General features: G+C 47.8%; 2 protein-coding genes across 2 annotated transcripts; one reads left to right on the forward strand and one right to left on the reverse strand.

The window, feature by feature from the left end:
* The first annotated feature begins 5,015 nt into the window (after positions 1–5,015).
* LOC128275648 (ubiquitin-conjugating enzyme E2 Q2) lies at positions 5,016–9,490 on the forward strand. The gene is made up of 7 exons (XM_053014226.1): positions 5,016–5,640; positions 7,004–7,120; positions 7,175–7,495; positions 8,245–8,319; positions 8,393–8,684; positions 8,756–8,904; positions 9,006–9,490. Exons 1-7 carry the CDS (start codon positions 5,479–5,481, stop codon positions 9,114–9,116), a joined length of 1,227 nt encoding a protein of 408 aa, XP_052870186.1. The 5' UTR covers positions 5,016–5,478; the 3' UTR covers positions 9,117–9,490.
* A 2,297-nt stretch (positions 9,491–11,787) lies between these two features.
* On the reverse strand, positions 11,788–14,580 carry LOC128269988 (uncharacterized). Its single transcript, XM_053007392.1, has 3 exons — positions 14,401–14,580; positions 13,377–14,337; positions 11,788–13,298 (listed from the first exon to the last, which is right to left on the reverse strand). The coding sequence occupies exons 1-3, from the start codon at positions 14,578–14,580 to the stop codon at positions 11,788–11,790; spliced, it is 2,652 nt and encodes an 883-aa protein (XP_052863352.1).
* Between the last annotated feature and the right edge of the window lie 320 nt (positions 14,581–14,900).

Here is a 14,900-nt window from a genome sequence, read left to right on the forward strand (position 1 = left end):
TGCCCTTCAAAGTTTTCCCGGTCATCAGGGTTAAAGATTCATATCCGCACTCACACCGGCGAAAAGCCATACCACTGTAAGTTATGTGACAAAGTGTTCAGATCGCCAATCACTCTGGCAGAACATTCGAAACGGCACAATAAGGACCAACACCATCAGTGTCCTCATTGTTCAGCAATGTTCGCGCATTTTTCCAAGTTGAAAATCCACATCCGCACTCACACCGGCGAAAGGCCATACCAGTGCAAAGTATGTGACAAAGCTTTCCATTCGTCACGGCAACTAGCACAACATTCGATAATGCATAAGGACAAACAGCATCAGTGTCCTCATTGTTCATCAAAATTCATGCGATTAAATAGCCTAAAGATTCACATCCGCACTCACACCGGCGAAAGGCCATACCAGTGTAAAGTATGTGACAAAGCTTTCCATTCGTCAAGCATTCTGGCAGAACATTCGAAAATTCACAATAAGGACAAACAGCATCAGTGTCCACATTGTTCATCTAGGTTCACACAGATATCGAATCTAAAGAATCACATTCGTGTTCACACCGGCGAAAGGCCATTCAAGTGTAAGTTCTGCGACAAAGCGTTCAGGTCAGCAAGCAATCGGGTGTATCACTACAAAAAGCACCATAAGGGTGAAACTTGTTAGTTATTATACTTCATTGTACATTCATTTTAGGTTAAGAATTAGTTTGATTTTTTTTGAATACTAAAATGTACACGGTGTTCTATCACGATCCAACTATTTAAATGTTGAATAACTCCGACTCCGTACCCAAAAGAAGGTCGCTTTTTGTGTGGCTAATGGATGCGGTCATTGTATTTTGGGTGAATTGTATATAAACGGCATTCTATACGCCAAATAAATCTTGTTCTTTTGTCAAAATCGACTGACAAATAGTGGAGTTAATAAACATTTAAATAGTTGGATCGTAATGGAACACCCTGTATGAATTCGGCGATAGCATTTAGCAAAAGTTCACAATCTGCATCGATCAGCCCAATAAAATTAAATCCTTCCAAACTGGGTTTTGAATAAAATAAGAAATCTTTAAAGCAACGGCCCAAGAAGACTTATTTTCATGACATGCCTATCGGAGGTTGGCGACACTAGAGTAAGATTGTCGTGTCGTGCACTCGTAGTGGCTTCTCCATTGTCCCTCCACACATACGGGGCAATATCAATCTGAGCATCTCTTCCTCTCAGATGCGTATGTGATTACTGGAATACTGCAAAACTTCAGTTTCGATAGTCTCGACACGAGATGTGTGTGAAATAGTTTCCTCAGACTGGTGGTGGTTCGTTTTTGATCTCCGATTGTCGCGAATGAACTGTTTTTATTTGGGATCTACCCAGAACTTGTACAAATTCTATTCTTCTAAGATTTTTACTTGTTTCGGCTTTGCCGTTCTGATTCGTACTCTCTCGCTTGCCTCCAGATTCTTTGGCTCGTTGCCCCGTGGACCTCGGCCTCTGCAGAACGCTCGATCCGTGTGGGTTTATCATCCATACTCCACACCTGGACCGAGCGTCCTCTCGGCTGGCGGCAGCGCCCTCTTGTGCCGCTCGCTGGCGTCACTTATCAGTGACACCGATAGATTACGATCTAGACGACTTCAAATTTTTGGTCACCTCCACGATGTTTTTGGTAGGCCTGGTAGGTCTGGTGCCACCATGAATTCGGCCTTGTTTTCGTTTATCTGCAGACCGAGATTGTCCGCAGCGTGCCCAATCCCCACGTAGGGCGAGGTACATCGGAGAGCTATCGATCTATAATGTCTATGTAATCAGCATAGGCCAGGATCTGACTGGACTTGAAGAAGATGGTCCCATTGAGGTCTCCACTTCCGAATCCCGGATGGCTCGCCCCATCACGATGTTAAATACGAGGCAAGCTCAGGCATCCCCTTGGCGCAATCTCTTGGTGGTAGCAAACGGATTGGAGAGCTTTCCATCACGACGTCACGCTCTGGGTCAGCAGGAAACATGGAAGTGTGGACTTCCATTTGTCCTAGGTGCTCTCGGGACACGGCTTCTTCCGAGAGTATCTGCACATGAAGACGTTCGCACGATCCCCTGACTGCACCTGGTGCCCTGGTGCCGCGGAGTCAGCGGAGTATGCTATGTTCCACTGCCCGCGGTTCCAGCGGGAGAGAGCGGAGCTACTGGCGGATGACGGCCGCACCCCCCTCACGCCGGACAACCTGGCGAGCGAGATGCTGAGGAGCCCGGAGTGCTGGCAGCGCTTTGCCCGGGCCTGCCGAGCCGTAACCCAGCAACTTCAACAGGCTGCAGCTGCGACAGGATAAGTTGGCTACGTTTGCACAACTTACTTGGCGAACAATTTAATAATAGCTTGCAATTGTTAACCGTTTGTTGTTAACCTTTCTGTTTACCATCGTTAACCGTTTGTTCCTTGTCAACCGCGTATCAGTGAAGTCGTAGCGTGTGGACCGGGCTTAAGATGATGATGGTGAGAAAGCAATCAACTGCTTCTGTTTCAAATTAAAATTTCAAAGTATGGTGTAAATGGTGACACTTACGCCGTAAGTTCTGTCAGAGAGTTTGACAACCACGTGCATTCGAGAGATAGAGATGCTCACACACAGAAAACGGTGTAACAACAAAGTTGAACCTAAACTTAACTAAACAAAACCTAAAATAATAATAAAAAATTAACCTTTTGGCAACTAATTTTTGTCTATTTTAATATTTGATATATTACACCTAACGTGATACATTTTGGACCATTACTAATTTCACATTCTTAGAAAAGACCGTAAATTCGCAGTTCGAATCCAGGCGACATACTGATCAGCCCGTCGACTTTGGATGACAGTTAACAGTCATCTGCAAAAAAAGTCGCAAAAAAAAAAGAAAAGGGTTGACAGTCGTCCGCGGTCTGAATTGTGATATTGGAGAAAAGCAAAACGAACTCGAACGTTGAAATCACGTCACGCCATTTTCGGAGCAAAAGGAGTAAGAAATCTCGATGGTGAAAATTATCGGCTCGTCGATTCGCGATTCGCTAAAGCTCCATAATTAATTCCATAATTAAAGCTCGAAGCATTGCAATTGTGCTTCTTTGCTGGAGGTTCGCGCACATAGGAGAAAACGGTGGGCACGGCTGATTGCCGTGGCCTGCTCCCCCTTTTGCAGAAAAACACGGTTGTGCCGCGTATGTATCGAAGGGGATTTAGTCCGCTCGCGTTACGGAAGGGCGCGGAGACCAATCACCGTCCGTCAAGTACTCGCTAGGTTTTTTTCTTGCCCCCTTCTTTTGCGCTCGCAGACACTGTTATTGTTTCTTCCGCTATTTGGGATTGTGACGGATAACAGTATCAGGCGCCCGGGTAAGGCATAAAATAGCGGAAAATCCGACTACTGCACCAAAGAAACGGTTTATTAGGAGAGGGAAAATGGGCCTGCTTGTCGTCTTGGCCAGAATTGCAACACCCACCTCTGTTTTCCGATGGATTATCGGCCCGAGTGTTGAATTGAGAACTAGTTTCGTTTCCCGGTTCGTGAAAAGGGCTAAATATTGCGTGGACTGCCTCCGCGGTGCCTCTCGATTGGGGCTCGTTTCTCCGCATCTTCGCCACTTGCTACCCAACGAAGGAGATTTTTCTTTGTGTGTGTTGTATTCGATTTTTTTTGTCCTCCGTCACAGTAGGCTTCTTATGATTTTTCCCCCATGCATATATGCATATACAATGTTTAGCAAAAGGAATACGTTTTTCGGCCCCTGTGATGCGGTACTCATTTCGATAACCCGGAAAAGGACGAATCCCGTAAGAAGCTTGTTTTAACGGCATCTCCTGCAAACTTGGTGCCGAGTTATCTCCGCGGCACTCTGGTGTGAGTTGGTGCTTCAGGTGGCTTTGATAGTGTAAAATGCGGCTGCTGTCCTCTGCCGTTTCCGTGTTTTCTGCCGACAGAAGTGCACAGAGAGACAGAGAGCGCGCTGCTGTCAGCTCCGATCGTGTGTCTGGCTGCTCGTGGCTGTGTTATGTTTGGACTAGTGTAGCGTACCAGTGATCAACTATTGTTCCGCCTCTGGTAATACAATGCAAACGGCCGGCCAGAAGGATAATCAAAGGGGTGTGCAGTCTAACAGCAGTACCATACGCACTTTGATCCGAGCTCGTCCAATCGATATAACGTTTCCAATCAACGATCGTTGGGTGTACTGTTGTGACGTTTTGTGTGCTGCCCGAAGTGTGTGTCCCAGTCGTCCATTTTACGTTCTACCAGCGCACTTAGTTCACCGTTTCCGTTTCGCGGATTTCCCGAGCAACCGAAAGTAATGCTTCCGCAAAAATGCCACAAAGATGAGTTTGTTCAAGAGATGATGTGATGAACGAGACGGCATTCCAGAGTGCATCGGTGCGTGCATGTTGGGACAGGTACACACATCCCGATTCGGCGATTGTTAGTGCGTGCTAAGTGGGAACCTAAATATGGCCGATTCACATGGTGTGTTACGTTATTTAAAACAGTGATCGATATACAATTGAATCTTGTCGGCCTACTTAAAAGTTCGCGTCGTCGTGACTGTGAACGCGGAAGCAACGAAATATTTTTATTGTGTTTTGCAATCAAGCAACGCGCTCGTGGATGGTGGGGCGAACGAAGTGTGCTGAGAGTTCATTGTCCGTTGGGTTGGGTGTTTCCTCATTCGCTTCGCCGGTGTGTTTTACATCTCTTGTAGTTAATAATTCCGCTCGCCATTCTTTCCAGCACCATTCTGAGGAGCCGCAGCGCAACATAAACATACGACGACCGCGACCGCAAGAAGGCCCCACGAAGAAAGTTAAACGTCATTCTCCGGGATCCTGTGTGTGCGTTCACGGCAGTGAGAGTGTGTTTGTGTGTGTGCGCGCGCGCTCATGTGAAAGAGAAAGGAGCACACACTCGGATGGTGTGTCTGGTGTCCGCGCCGTCCTGTGTGCGTCTGCGGTGGTGGTTGTGTTTGTTTGTCGTCGTCCCGATCTGTCAGTTGGCGATTATCTACGTGAGACGAGCAAAAATCCCGAGTGAAGGTTTCGCTGGCTGGCTGGCTGGCTGATTCGCTGCTCCAAAACGCATCTAGGTAAACTGTGTTGAAAGTGCACACCCGCCGCGCAATCTTTGGGCTACCGAGCGAAGAATAGTGATTTGATGTGAAAACAGTGAATGCTGGCGATTAGTGTGGCAACAAATGGAGCAATAACTCAGGTGCAGCGGAAGGACACTTTTTTCAATCCATCCATTCTGCCAGGGCTGAAAGGATCTGCTAGGCCCCCCGGTTTTTCAGCATAGCCACCAATCGGGCTGACCCCATTCTAGACGTGGTTCTTCACTCTTTTCTCCGCACCGCCGTGCCATCGCTGTGCCCCTCCTGTACCGCGTGTGCCTCTAGGCGTGGAGAGGAGGCGCTAGTGCCCCTTCGACACCCCAACAATCGCACCATCCTCCTCCGGCGTGATGGCGTGCCTGAACACTCTGAAACTTGAAATAAAAACACTCGAGCAGGTCTTCCCCAAGAACCATGAACGTTTCCAAATCCTCAACGCGACCGTGGACGAGCTGAGCTGCCGTTTTATCGGGCGCAACGGCAAGCAATACGTAATCCATGCCAACATTACGGTAAGTTGCAGAACTCGGAACCAACAAACTTCCGCGGGGAGCTGTCCTCGTATGGGATGCGTAGACACTTGTACATTTCTCGAGGTCCGCCCTGACGGATCAGGATCGGAGTACGGATTACGAAAGATCCAAGGGGATTCATTGTTTCAAAAGTCATATATTGACAAATTGTTTTGCTGCGTTTGTTCGCGAGTGTGCGAAAAATAGAACTGGTGCAGCATATGCCCCAAATATGCCTACCTTTATTTCGGAAGGTCAAGTTCATATTCCACAGCGCGCGACTGTGGTTCTTCTCGGGGCGGGTAAGAGTCCCATCGTCGAAGGAACCCCCGATAGTGGAAAAAGGGTGGGGGGTGGACTCTTGTGTGTGTGTTGCTGTTTTTCTCCCATAAGAACTGCATGCCGGAATCGCATTTGGCGCATCGATGGTGCATACTTCGGTCGGTTGTGCACCATCGAATAAGGACGGTATTGTTCCGGGTTCGGTATTATCCTCTGTGCTCTTGTTGCACAAGAGTTGCACGAGGACTGTTTGTTTCGTACGAAGCTGGCCTACCTTTCGATGGATCAATCGCTGGGCTTATCTGCAGTTCCTCTGTCTATGAAACGTACGTGGTTCCGACGAGGGATCACAAACATCTTTCAGGGGTATTTTTTAAATACAAAATGAGCCTACATTCTTTCACGTTCATCAAATGCAAATCAAACAGCCGACTGGGCGTAACGTAGTGCCTCGCCAGCTATGATCTCCTGTTACGTTTGCTCGGACCATTTCTAGCGCGGACTACTAAGAGCACGGGAAGTCAACAACAAAAAATTAACGCTCCAACAGGAAGCACTGGAAAAGCTTTGCATCCCGAATCGGAAAGTATCGTAAATCACTATGTGTTATCGATCCTTGTTTCTTGATCGGCCGCGCTAATAGCACACATCAGACGATACGTAGTAGAATGAACGAATGAAGCGATTGACGGATATTTATATGATGCAAATGCAATTGCATTTCAATGGTCCACATTTTCGCGGTTCCCAGGAGATAAAACAATATTCAATTCTTCACACGTTATTGAGTTCGAACGGTTCACGTTTCATTCATTCTTTTGTGGCTGCTTTATACATGCGATATTCTAATCATTAGCATATCCTGTGGCCCGTGGTTATCCACGGAGCCACGGAGAGGTATAAGATACCATGGCCTGTAGTGCACACTGCCCACGATGCATACTGAGTAATGGTTCTGAAATACTCTACGATGGTGTTGGATTTAGTGGGATCAGTCATTTAGTCACTGCCAAGAATATACTGTAATAAAACATGGTTATGGAAAATGTGAAAACTGATGCATCTTTCTATCACCTTCCAGGAAACGTACCCTTCAACACCGCCAGTATGGTTCGCAGAGAGCGAGGACACAAGCATAAGCAACGCTGTACAAATACTTACGAACACTAAAGGTTTAGATAATCATGTTATAAATCAGGTAAGGCTTTAAATGCACTATCCCCATCAATGTCTAACTGTCGGTTTTCTGAAGGTTCACATACTACTGCGCGAACTCTGCCGGCAGCACACGGTACCGCTACCTCCAGACCTGGAAACGCTCAAAAAGGCCTTCCAACCGAACGGCGGGGCCGTCCTTCAGCTTCAGGCCGCCCATCAGCAGCACGGTATGCCACCTCAGCAGCTCCTTTCGCCGCACCAACAGCTGCAAATGCAGCAGCAGCAACAGCAGCAAATCGAAGAGATTGACTCGGACTGTGATGATATCGAAGACGTGGTGGGCGAAAGTGATCAGGAGAGCGAAGGGGAAGAGGATTTACCGCTGGAAATGGACGATGGTCGCAGCACAGCAAAGGTATGAAACGTGCAAAGGGTGCCACCTTGTGTCGTGTCCTGTCAGAACCGATCGCTAGTATGTTGCGAGTCCCATCAAGATCATACATAAGAAGAAGATAGTTTGCAGCAAACGTTGGTTGGAGCGACCGTCATACGAAACAACTTACCCATTCTTTGTCAATGTCTCGTTATCGATCGGCTTCCGTTTCGTTTTATGCTCAGTGTTTGGTGGCAAATTCTTCCTCGCCGCCGTACCGTTCCATTTGCGGTTCTTATCACAATGACCTATATTCTTTGTACCACTCCCCAGGAGTGTTGGCCGTGCATGTAACTTTTAAGACCTTTTGTTTCATTTGTTTTGTACACCGCCACCCCGGGGGGGGTGTAAATAAGGGTGGAAATCGAAGAGACGCTACAATTTGCCCCAACAAGCTCTAGTTATGTGTTCTAACAAATGTGATGTCCCGTTTACTAGACGCATTTTGCAGCACTTTGCAGGAGGGTAGCTGCCGCGCGGTGCCTTCGAACTGCTGTGCTTGCATCGTCGTCACCGTTTCTTGTTATTCGATGCATTTGCACATTTCAGCCGGCCACCTTCCTAATCGATTTCCCGTGTGAAATTGATGAGCAAGGCATTTTGTTTTTAATTGACAAACCACATACTTGACTCTTGACGATCGGTCATCGTAGGTTCCGGTTTTTGGTTTAACATCGACATTGTGGGACTGCGATTCTCTTATTGACCTTTTCTGACGAACCCGGTTACAGAAAGACGAAATGGAGGTCGAGCACCTAGCCACACTGGAGAGATTGAGGCAAACGCAGCGACAGGACTACTTGAAGGTAAGTATAATCGAGCCGTTTGGTGATCGTTCTCGTTCCGCCCTTTGCTGATCCACTTTCCACTCGCACGCAGGGTTCCGTGTCCGGCTCGGTGCAGGCGACCGATCGACTGATGAAGGAGCTACGCGACATCTACCGATCGGACTCGTTCAAAAACAACATGTACTCGATAGAGCTGGTGAACGATTCGATCTACGAGTGGAACATCCGCCTGATGTCCGTCGATCCGGACAGCCCACTGCACAACGATCTGGTGTTGCTGAAGGAGCGAGAAGGCAAGGACAGCATACTGCTGAACATTATCTTCAAGGAGACGTACCCATTTGAGCCACCGTTCGTGCGCGTCGTGCATCCGATCATATCCGGTAGGAATGCGGCCTCGATTTGGCGGGGATCACTCTCGTATTCACTTCCTTCTTGTTGTTACACGCTGCAGGCGGCTACGTGCTGGTGGGTGGTGCAATCTGCATGGAACTGCTCACGAAGCAGGGCTGGAGTTCGGCCTACACGGTGGAAGCGGTCATCATGCAAATCGCGGCCACACTAGTCAAGGGCAAGGCGCGAATACAGTTCGGTCCAACCAAGGTGAGACACGCTACGATACGATTGAAACGACGGGCGTGGCCGATAATCCGTTTCCGTCTCAATCGAGGGACAATCGAAGGCGGCAGCTTACCCTCCTTTAGTCTACTTCGCAGGGCCAGTACAGCTTAGCTAGAGCGCAGCAGAGTTTCAAATCGCTCGTACAAATACACGAAAAGAACGGTTGGTTCACACCTCCGAAGGAGGACGGTTAAGCGGAAGGAAACGGCAACAACAGCAACACGCGCGTGTCGCTGTTTGCTGCTCGGCGACAAGCGAATGTTGCCATCGAAGCGAAGACGGCGGATCGGCGGTTGATGATGATGATGATGGTTGTGTGACGATGACAATGATGGAAACAATTACGGAGAGGCTGAAAGTCGGCAAGTTCTACTGGAGCAGCGGACACCTTCGTCGAATCTTCAACTGTTCGGCATCGCCGCAACCAGCAACTTACGTCGCCACGGACACGGGGCGGCGATACGGGAAAAGGATGAGTAAACAAAAAAAAACACACACACACACAGAATCATACTTTCCCTCACACCCTTACGCTCCAACAATTTGTTCGTTTTAATCATTTAGTTCCTAGCGTTTAAGTGTACGAAAAAGTAATACGCATGGTAGGCCACGAAGGGCAAACAACTGACGAGAGAGAGAAAGAGAGAAAACAGAAGGTCCTGCGAAAAGTGTGCATGAGAAAACAAATGTGTATGAGTGTATGCGATCTATTGTGTGAAATTCTTCTTGAGCTCGTGCGCGTGTGAATAACAAAAGACTCGAAAATGTGCAGCAACATTAATAAGGATGATGCGAATGGTGACGATCGATAGAAAAACTTTATAGATAAGCGAAACATCCATTTGCTGATGAGAAATACAATGGCGCCCTTTCTTTTTTTCCAACTCACACACACAGTCTGGATACTGATCAACCCACAATGATCATCAAATTTCAGTTTGCCAACCACAATAGCGGGCAATACTGTAATTGTAAATTGTTGTTGCTTGTTTGCATTCAAATTTCACTGAGTTAACAAAAGATTTAATAAGGGCAGCTTGCGAAAATCCGTGATGGAAGCGACGGGTTGATGAAATGCGAATTAGCAATGGCAGAGGAATGATTTTGGCGAGCAAAAGAAGGGAAACTCTCGATCTCTCTTCGGATGCGTCGAATGCTAGTATACTTTAGGTCGTCTTCATGAATAAAAGTTGTCTACAGCTAGCTTCTGGACAATTGTTTAACAGAACCCAGCAGCTTTTTTAAATGCGTTGCGAATCTGATCAAGCGTGGTATGCGCCCATTGTCTCGCTTCTAAACTGTAGCACCTTTTCGGGTTCTACACGCATTCGTGGTAGAACGGAAAGTTTGCCCCCCTGTTCTCCGTGTCTGTCCATCCAGCCAAAGTGACAGGATTACGAAAAGAGTAGCGGGAAGAAAGAGGAGGCCTGAGTACGAGCACCACTTCAAGATCACGATCGCGCGTAAGCCCTTCTTCCAGTACGATCGATCGAATTCCGATCTGGCACTAGCTCAAGTGCAGTGATATATGATGTAGAATAGGAAAAATAAAAATCCGAGAGCGAAACAAACACGCTGCGTATCATCATACTCGCGCCCCTCCCCCCCCAGTGTGTGATCTATGCTCCACTCCTATTGAGTTACTGAGTTATCGATTACATGCGACCCGCCGCCACCACCGTTTGTTTGTTGTGTCCTTCGCGGTTAATAATAATAATATGTTGTGCATTGTCGTCCTTAGATTGATAGCCCAATTAGATTACGTTGCGATGGTTTTAGCCGCTTTTCTCTCACGAACCGCACGATTTAACCATTCTCTTCGGGGAACGCGAAAAGCGTGTTTTGCGTGGCCCCGTGACGTTTTTTACCGTACAGTTTCTTCCAAGGTCTAGTAAGAGAACGCGATCGAAAACATTGAGCTAATTGAGGCTCAGTGCATCCGGTAAACGGAAGCAGTGACGCAGTGTCTCCGTGATGCCGCGCTGCTCGCGAAGTTAAGCGTTTAACAAAGTTGTAACGTGTAAGTATGGTAAAGCCGGAGGCGAGAAGCAGCACAGATAGCAATCAAACAAAGTGCACTAAGTAAACCGTTTGAAAACGGTGCGGAACAAGTGTGTGAGGATGCCTGCTCGAAAATGGTACCGAAGCCCGACAGCGGGATGGGCTGCGATGGGACGCAACAGTGCAACCCAGCGCGCAGGACCCCGAGGCGACAAGAGATTTTCCCAGCATTTCCCCAAATGCCAACGGAAAACTATTTTAAATCGAAAATTCGGTTCGCTCTTCTCTGTTTCGCCAGAGTGTGACATATGTAAAATAAATATATACAAGTATATCAAACGAAGGTGTTTAAATAAAGTAAAAACACTAACAGACGACAGCAAACGCGCATTCAAACAAATACACAACAGAAGGCCGTGGAAATGGCGAAAAAGCAACAAGCAACACACAGTATGCCCCGAAAGTATAGAAGAACGGAGAGGAAGAAACCAGCATGCTTGGTGTTGTGTGTATGAGCGGGAATAAGAGTGACAGAGTGTCAACGTAAGTTAGTAAGAATATAAAGTTAAGGACAAACAATAGTTTATATATTAATATAAATATATATTGGTAAACAATGAAGTAATAAATTCAGAATTTTCAAGCAGAAGAAACATCTACCACAAGACCAACATCTTTTCCAGAAAAGAAACGGGGAAAATTCGACCAGATATGATCTGATTCGTTGATGCAGTGTTGCGGCAAGGACAGTGATGCTGTGTGTTCGGGTGGAAAACCATTTCTTTTCTGAAAATCGTTTTCATTCTTTTTTCTTTTCGTTTCTTCGTTTCACAAACATTGTATTACAAGTTTGCCACTCCTTGCTTAGAATCCTTTCACGTACGTTTTCTTCTTTGGGCGCGTTTCAGTTGTTCGTGGTGCTTCCTCTAGCGGTATGCTGCTGACGAACGGATGCTGGCTTTCCTTGCATTCGACACCTTCGGCGAGTTCCGTGTGGCTGCCATGCCGATCGTTGTCTTGCAACATCTGAGTGGCCATGGTGAACGTGAACAGTTTGCTTTCAATATCGAAGTTGCTGGTATCGTTGAAGGTGTCAGAGGTGTTGCTTTCCGTCGATGGACGTCGTGCGTTGCTAACGGTATTGATCCAACTATCGACGCGCTCGTTAACGTTATTGTACGGAGGTAATGTGGTCGGAATTGTGTGATGCGATTCGGCTGCCTGCTCAGTGCCGTATCCCCAAACATCCAACAGCGGGGAAACTAGCACATCTTTGTACTGTTGAATTTGTTCGATCGTTTGCTGCCATGGTAACGGTTTCTGGTTGCTTCGCGGTGTGACTTCATCCTCAAAATCACTGTAGTCGCTATCGGATGCAACGGACGAAGCGGAACCTGCCTCTTCCATCGGTTCAATCGATTTTGCGCCCTCTTTCTTTACAATCTTCTTGGGAAATATTTGCTCCACAAGATCGCTGCTGAGCCTACCGGGATAGTTGAATATATCACGAAACCTTTTCAACGGTCTAAAATCAGTCGCCTTGTACGGTGCGTGACCACTTTCGTAATGTGGGGTCTGTTCTTCGATTAGCTGCTCGTGCCATCGTCGGATCACTTCCGGCACCGTCGCGTCCTCTCGGTGGCATTCGCTTGTGTTTGCCGACATTTTTTGCTGCAGAAGATCACCGCAAGAGTTCTGCAAAATCACGTACAGACAGTGGTCGAACGAAACCAAACATGCGCCGGAATGGCAGGCAAAAAAGCGACGTTTCAGTGGTTCCTGGGCGCTCAAGCAGTGCCCCTGCCGTTGAGCCAGTTTGTACGAATCGAAAAATGTACGTGGACGATAGGGATACTGACGGGCCACCATGTTACAGGGTGATCGTTCATCATCGCCCGTACTTTGTCGGTTAATCGGGCAGATACAATAATCCATCGCCAGGTGGCTAGCTAGGAGGAGAAAACATTGTTCCTCTTTTCCGGTGGCTGCTTCCTCCTCGAAACTGTACGGTAGAAAGTGCATAAACACCGGCCGCTGTCGGAGGTTGTGTGCAAAAACAATGACCACCTTAAGCGACGGTTTAGCATCATCGCCAGAATCTGACCCCGATTGTGCACCTTCGTGAGAGGCAAGCCGTACGACGAACAGATGGTGGCAAGTGGCTATAAAAATCAACCCTTCATCCGGGGCCACATCCAGCGCACAGTGGCTCTCGCAAACGTAAGTCCATTGGGAGAAATCCTGACCGCCACAGTATACCAGCTCCGGCGAAGCATCCTCTGATTTGACACGGTAGAGATAAACCATATCGCGATCCAGGCAAGCTAAGATCGAACCACCGTCTACGCAGCGTACCGTAGACCAACCGTCAGAGCAGCGTTGGCCACGAGGAGCATCCTTACAGCTAGTATTACCAGGCCCCGGAGAACTATCTGTATGTTGCAGCAAACTGTTGTGTTTCGCAGGTAATTGGAGTTGTTTGACAAATTGTACATTACCAGTTTGGTTGTGTTTGCTGCATTCAATTGTCCATAATCGCAGCACTCTTTGGTAATCGGTTGTGCAGAGGGTAAGCATTTGCCGGTTTTTGTGTGCCGTTGGATTTATGGTACACACGCTCGCAAATGGCACAACAGAGACGATGGTTGCAAACGGAACCCAACGGCTGATCGGTTCTAGCTTATTTTCAACAAGTTGCTCCCGAAGGATCACAATCGTGTTGCGTTTCCGAACGAGAACGAAGCATCCCGCGGGATGGTCACCGATGGTGAGTATCTCCAGAATGGGGCCAGCGATATTTGTGTTACAGATCTGCACCCGGCGGACAGCGAGCTCTTCTTTGTGGCATCGAATCTGCATTACCTCCACCTCTGCCAAACTCTCACCGATTGCTTTGAAGACTGTAGTCACCGTCGTTCTCGATTTGCCATCGAACGTGTTCAGCGTAGCACAACTGCCACCGGTGAAATGGTAATCATAGTTAGCTTCCGGATGCAGGTAGGGATCAGGGTCACGGTCGAGCAGAGCGGCGTACACGAGGGCTGCACTATTCTGCATACCACCGGAGTCGTTCAACGATCCCACACGATGCTTAACGGCCCGTTTCGATTTGATGTGCTGGAACGCGATACGGGTGCTCCGTAGCTTCCGACTGTACGTGTTCTTCTGATGCAGAAATCGTACCATCAAATCAGGCACCGTCGGTCCGTCCGTTTCGGGGACGATGTAGAGCGGTGTTGGCAGACCAACGTGCCACCGTTTCTCTGGCTCGAAGTGTCCGAAAATCGTTTCTTTCGACAGCACATTTGGTTGGAGCGGAACTTGCAGTAGCGCATGATGAGTGTATCGATGGATCATGTTCTGATTTTTACCCGTCCACTTTTGTATCGTTGGTCCCAGCAAGGAATGTTGAATCTGTAAAGAGCGTACATGGGCCATACAACGGGCTGCGGGGTCACCTGGTACGACGAAACTTACCGTACAGCGGTACTCGCGCGGTTTGCGTTTTGGGACATCGTTCAACGCATCTTTTTCTTGGGATTCTTTTCGCTGCTTGGATTGCTTGGATCCATCGTCCAGTTCCGGTGTACTATTCGGCTCTTGCTTCATTCGATCGGAAGCGATAACGATGTTGGAAGAGTTTTTTCGACGCTCCATGTCGGTCCGAGCAAAGCCAGTCTAGGTGGAACGCCGCCAACGCCGCGCACATGGCCACAACCGGCGCCAAAGTTTGTTTGAAGCCCATGGACAACTGTCAAAAAGAAACGTGTTGCCAGATAGGACAATTTTAGTTTTTGCAACCCAATGTTGTCCCATCGGAATCGGCAGAATTTCAAGACATATCGGTAAGATACTATTTAACTATTTTAATAATGTTACACGCTGCACTTTGGAATAAAAAACCAATCAATCATAGCAACAATTTGCTTCAACAAACGCGGTGCTTTTAGTCACGATGGCAACAACGTACCCCACCG

This window comes from Anopheles cruzii, chromosome 3, assembly GCF_943734635.1.
Source record: "Anopheles cruzii chromosome 3, idAnoCruzAS_RS32_06, whole genome shotgun sequence".
NCBI lineage: Eukaryota > Metazoa > Arthropoda > Insecta > Diptera > Culicidae > Anopheles > Anopheles cruzii.

Excerpts from the sequence above, each read along its gene's own strand:
- LOC128269988 (XM_053007392.1), bottom strand. The coding sequence starts at position 14,580 with ATGGAGCGTCGAAAAAACTCTTCCAACATCGTTATCGCTTCCGATCGA. Across the intron at positions 14,338-14,400 it reads CGCGCGAGTACCGCTGTACG|ATTCAACATTCCTTGCTGGG; the intron begins GTAAGTTTCGTC and ends CGCTCTTTACAG. Across the intron at positions 13,299-13,376 it reads CCAATTACCTGCGAAACACA|GCTCTGACGGTTGGTCTACG; the intron begins ACAGTTTGCTGC and ends GTGGCCAACGCT.
- LOC128275648 (XM_053014226.1), top strand. The coding sequence starts at position 5,479 with ATGGCGTGCCTGAACACTCTGAAACTTGAAATAAAAACACTCGAGCAG. Across the intron at positions 8,320-8,392 it reads AGCGACAGGACTACTTGAAG|GGTTCCGTGTCCGGCTCGGT; the intron begins GTAAGTATAATC and ends ACTCGCACGCAG. Across the intron at positions 8,905-9,005 it reads TACAGTTCGGTCCAACCAAG|TCTACTTCGCAGGGCCAGTA; the intron begins GTGAGACACGCT and ends ACCCTCCTTTAG.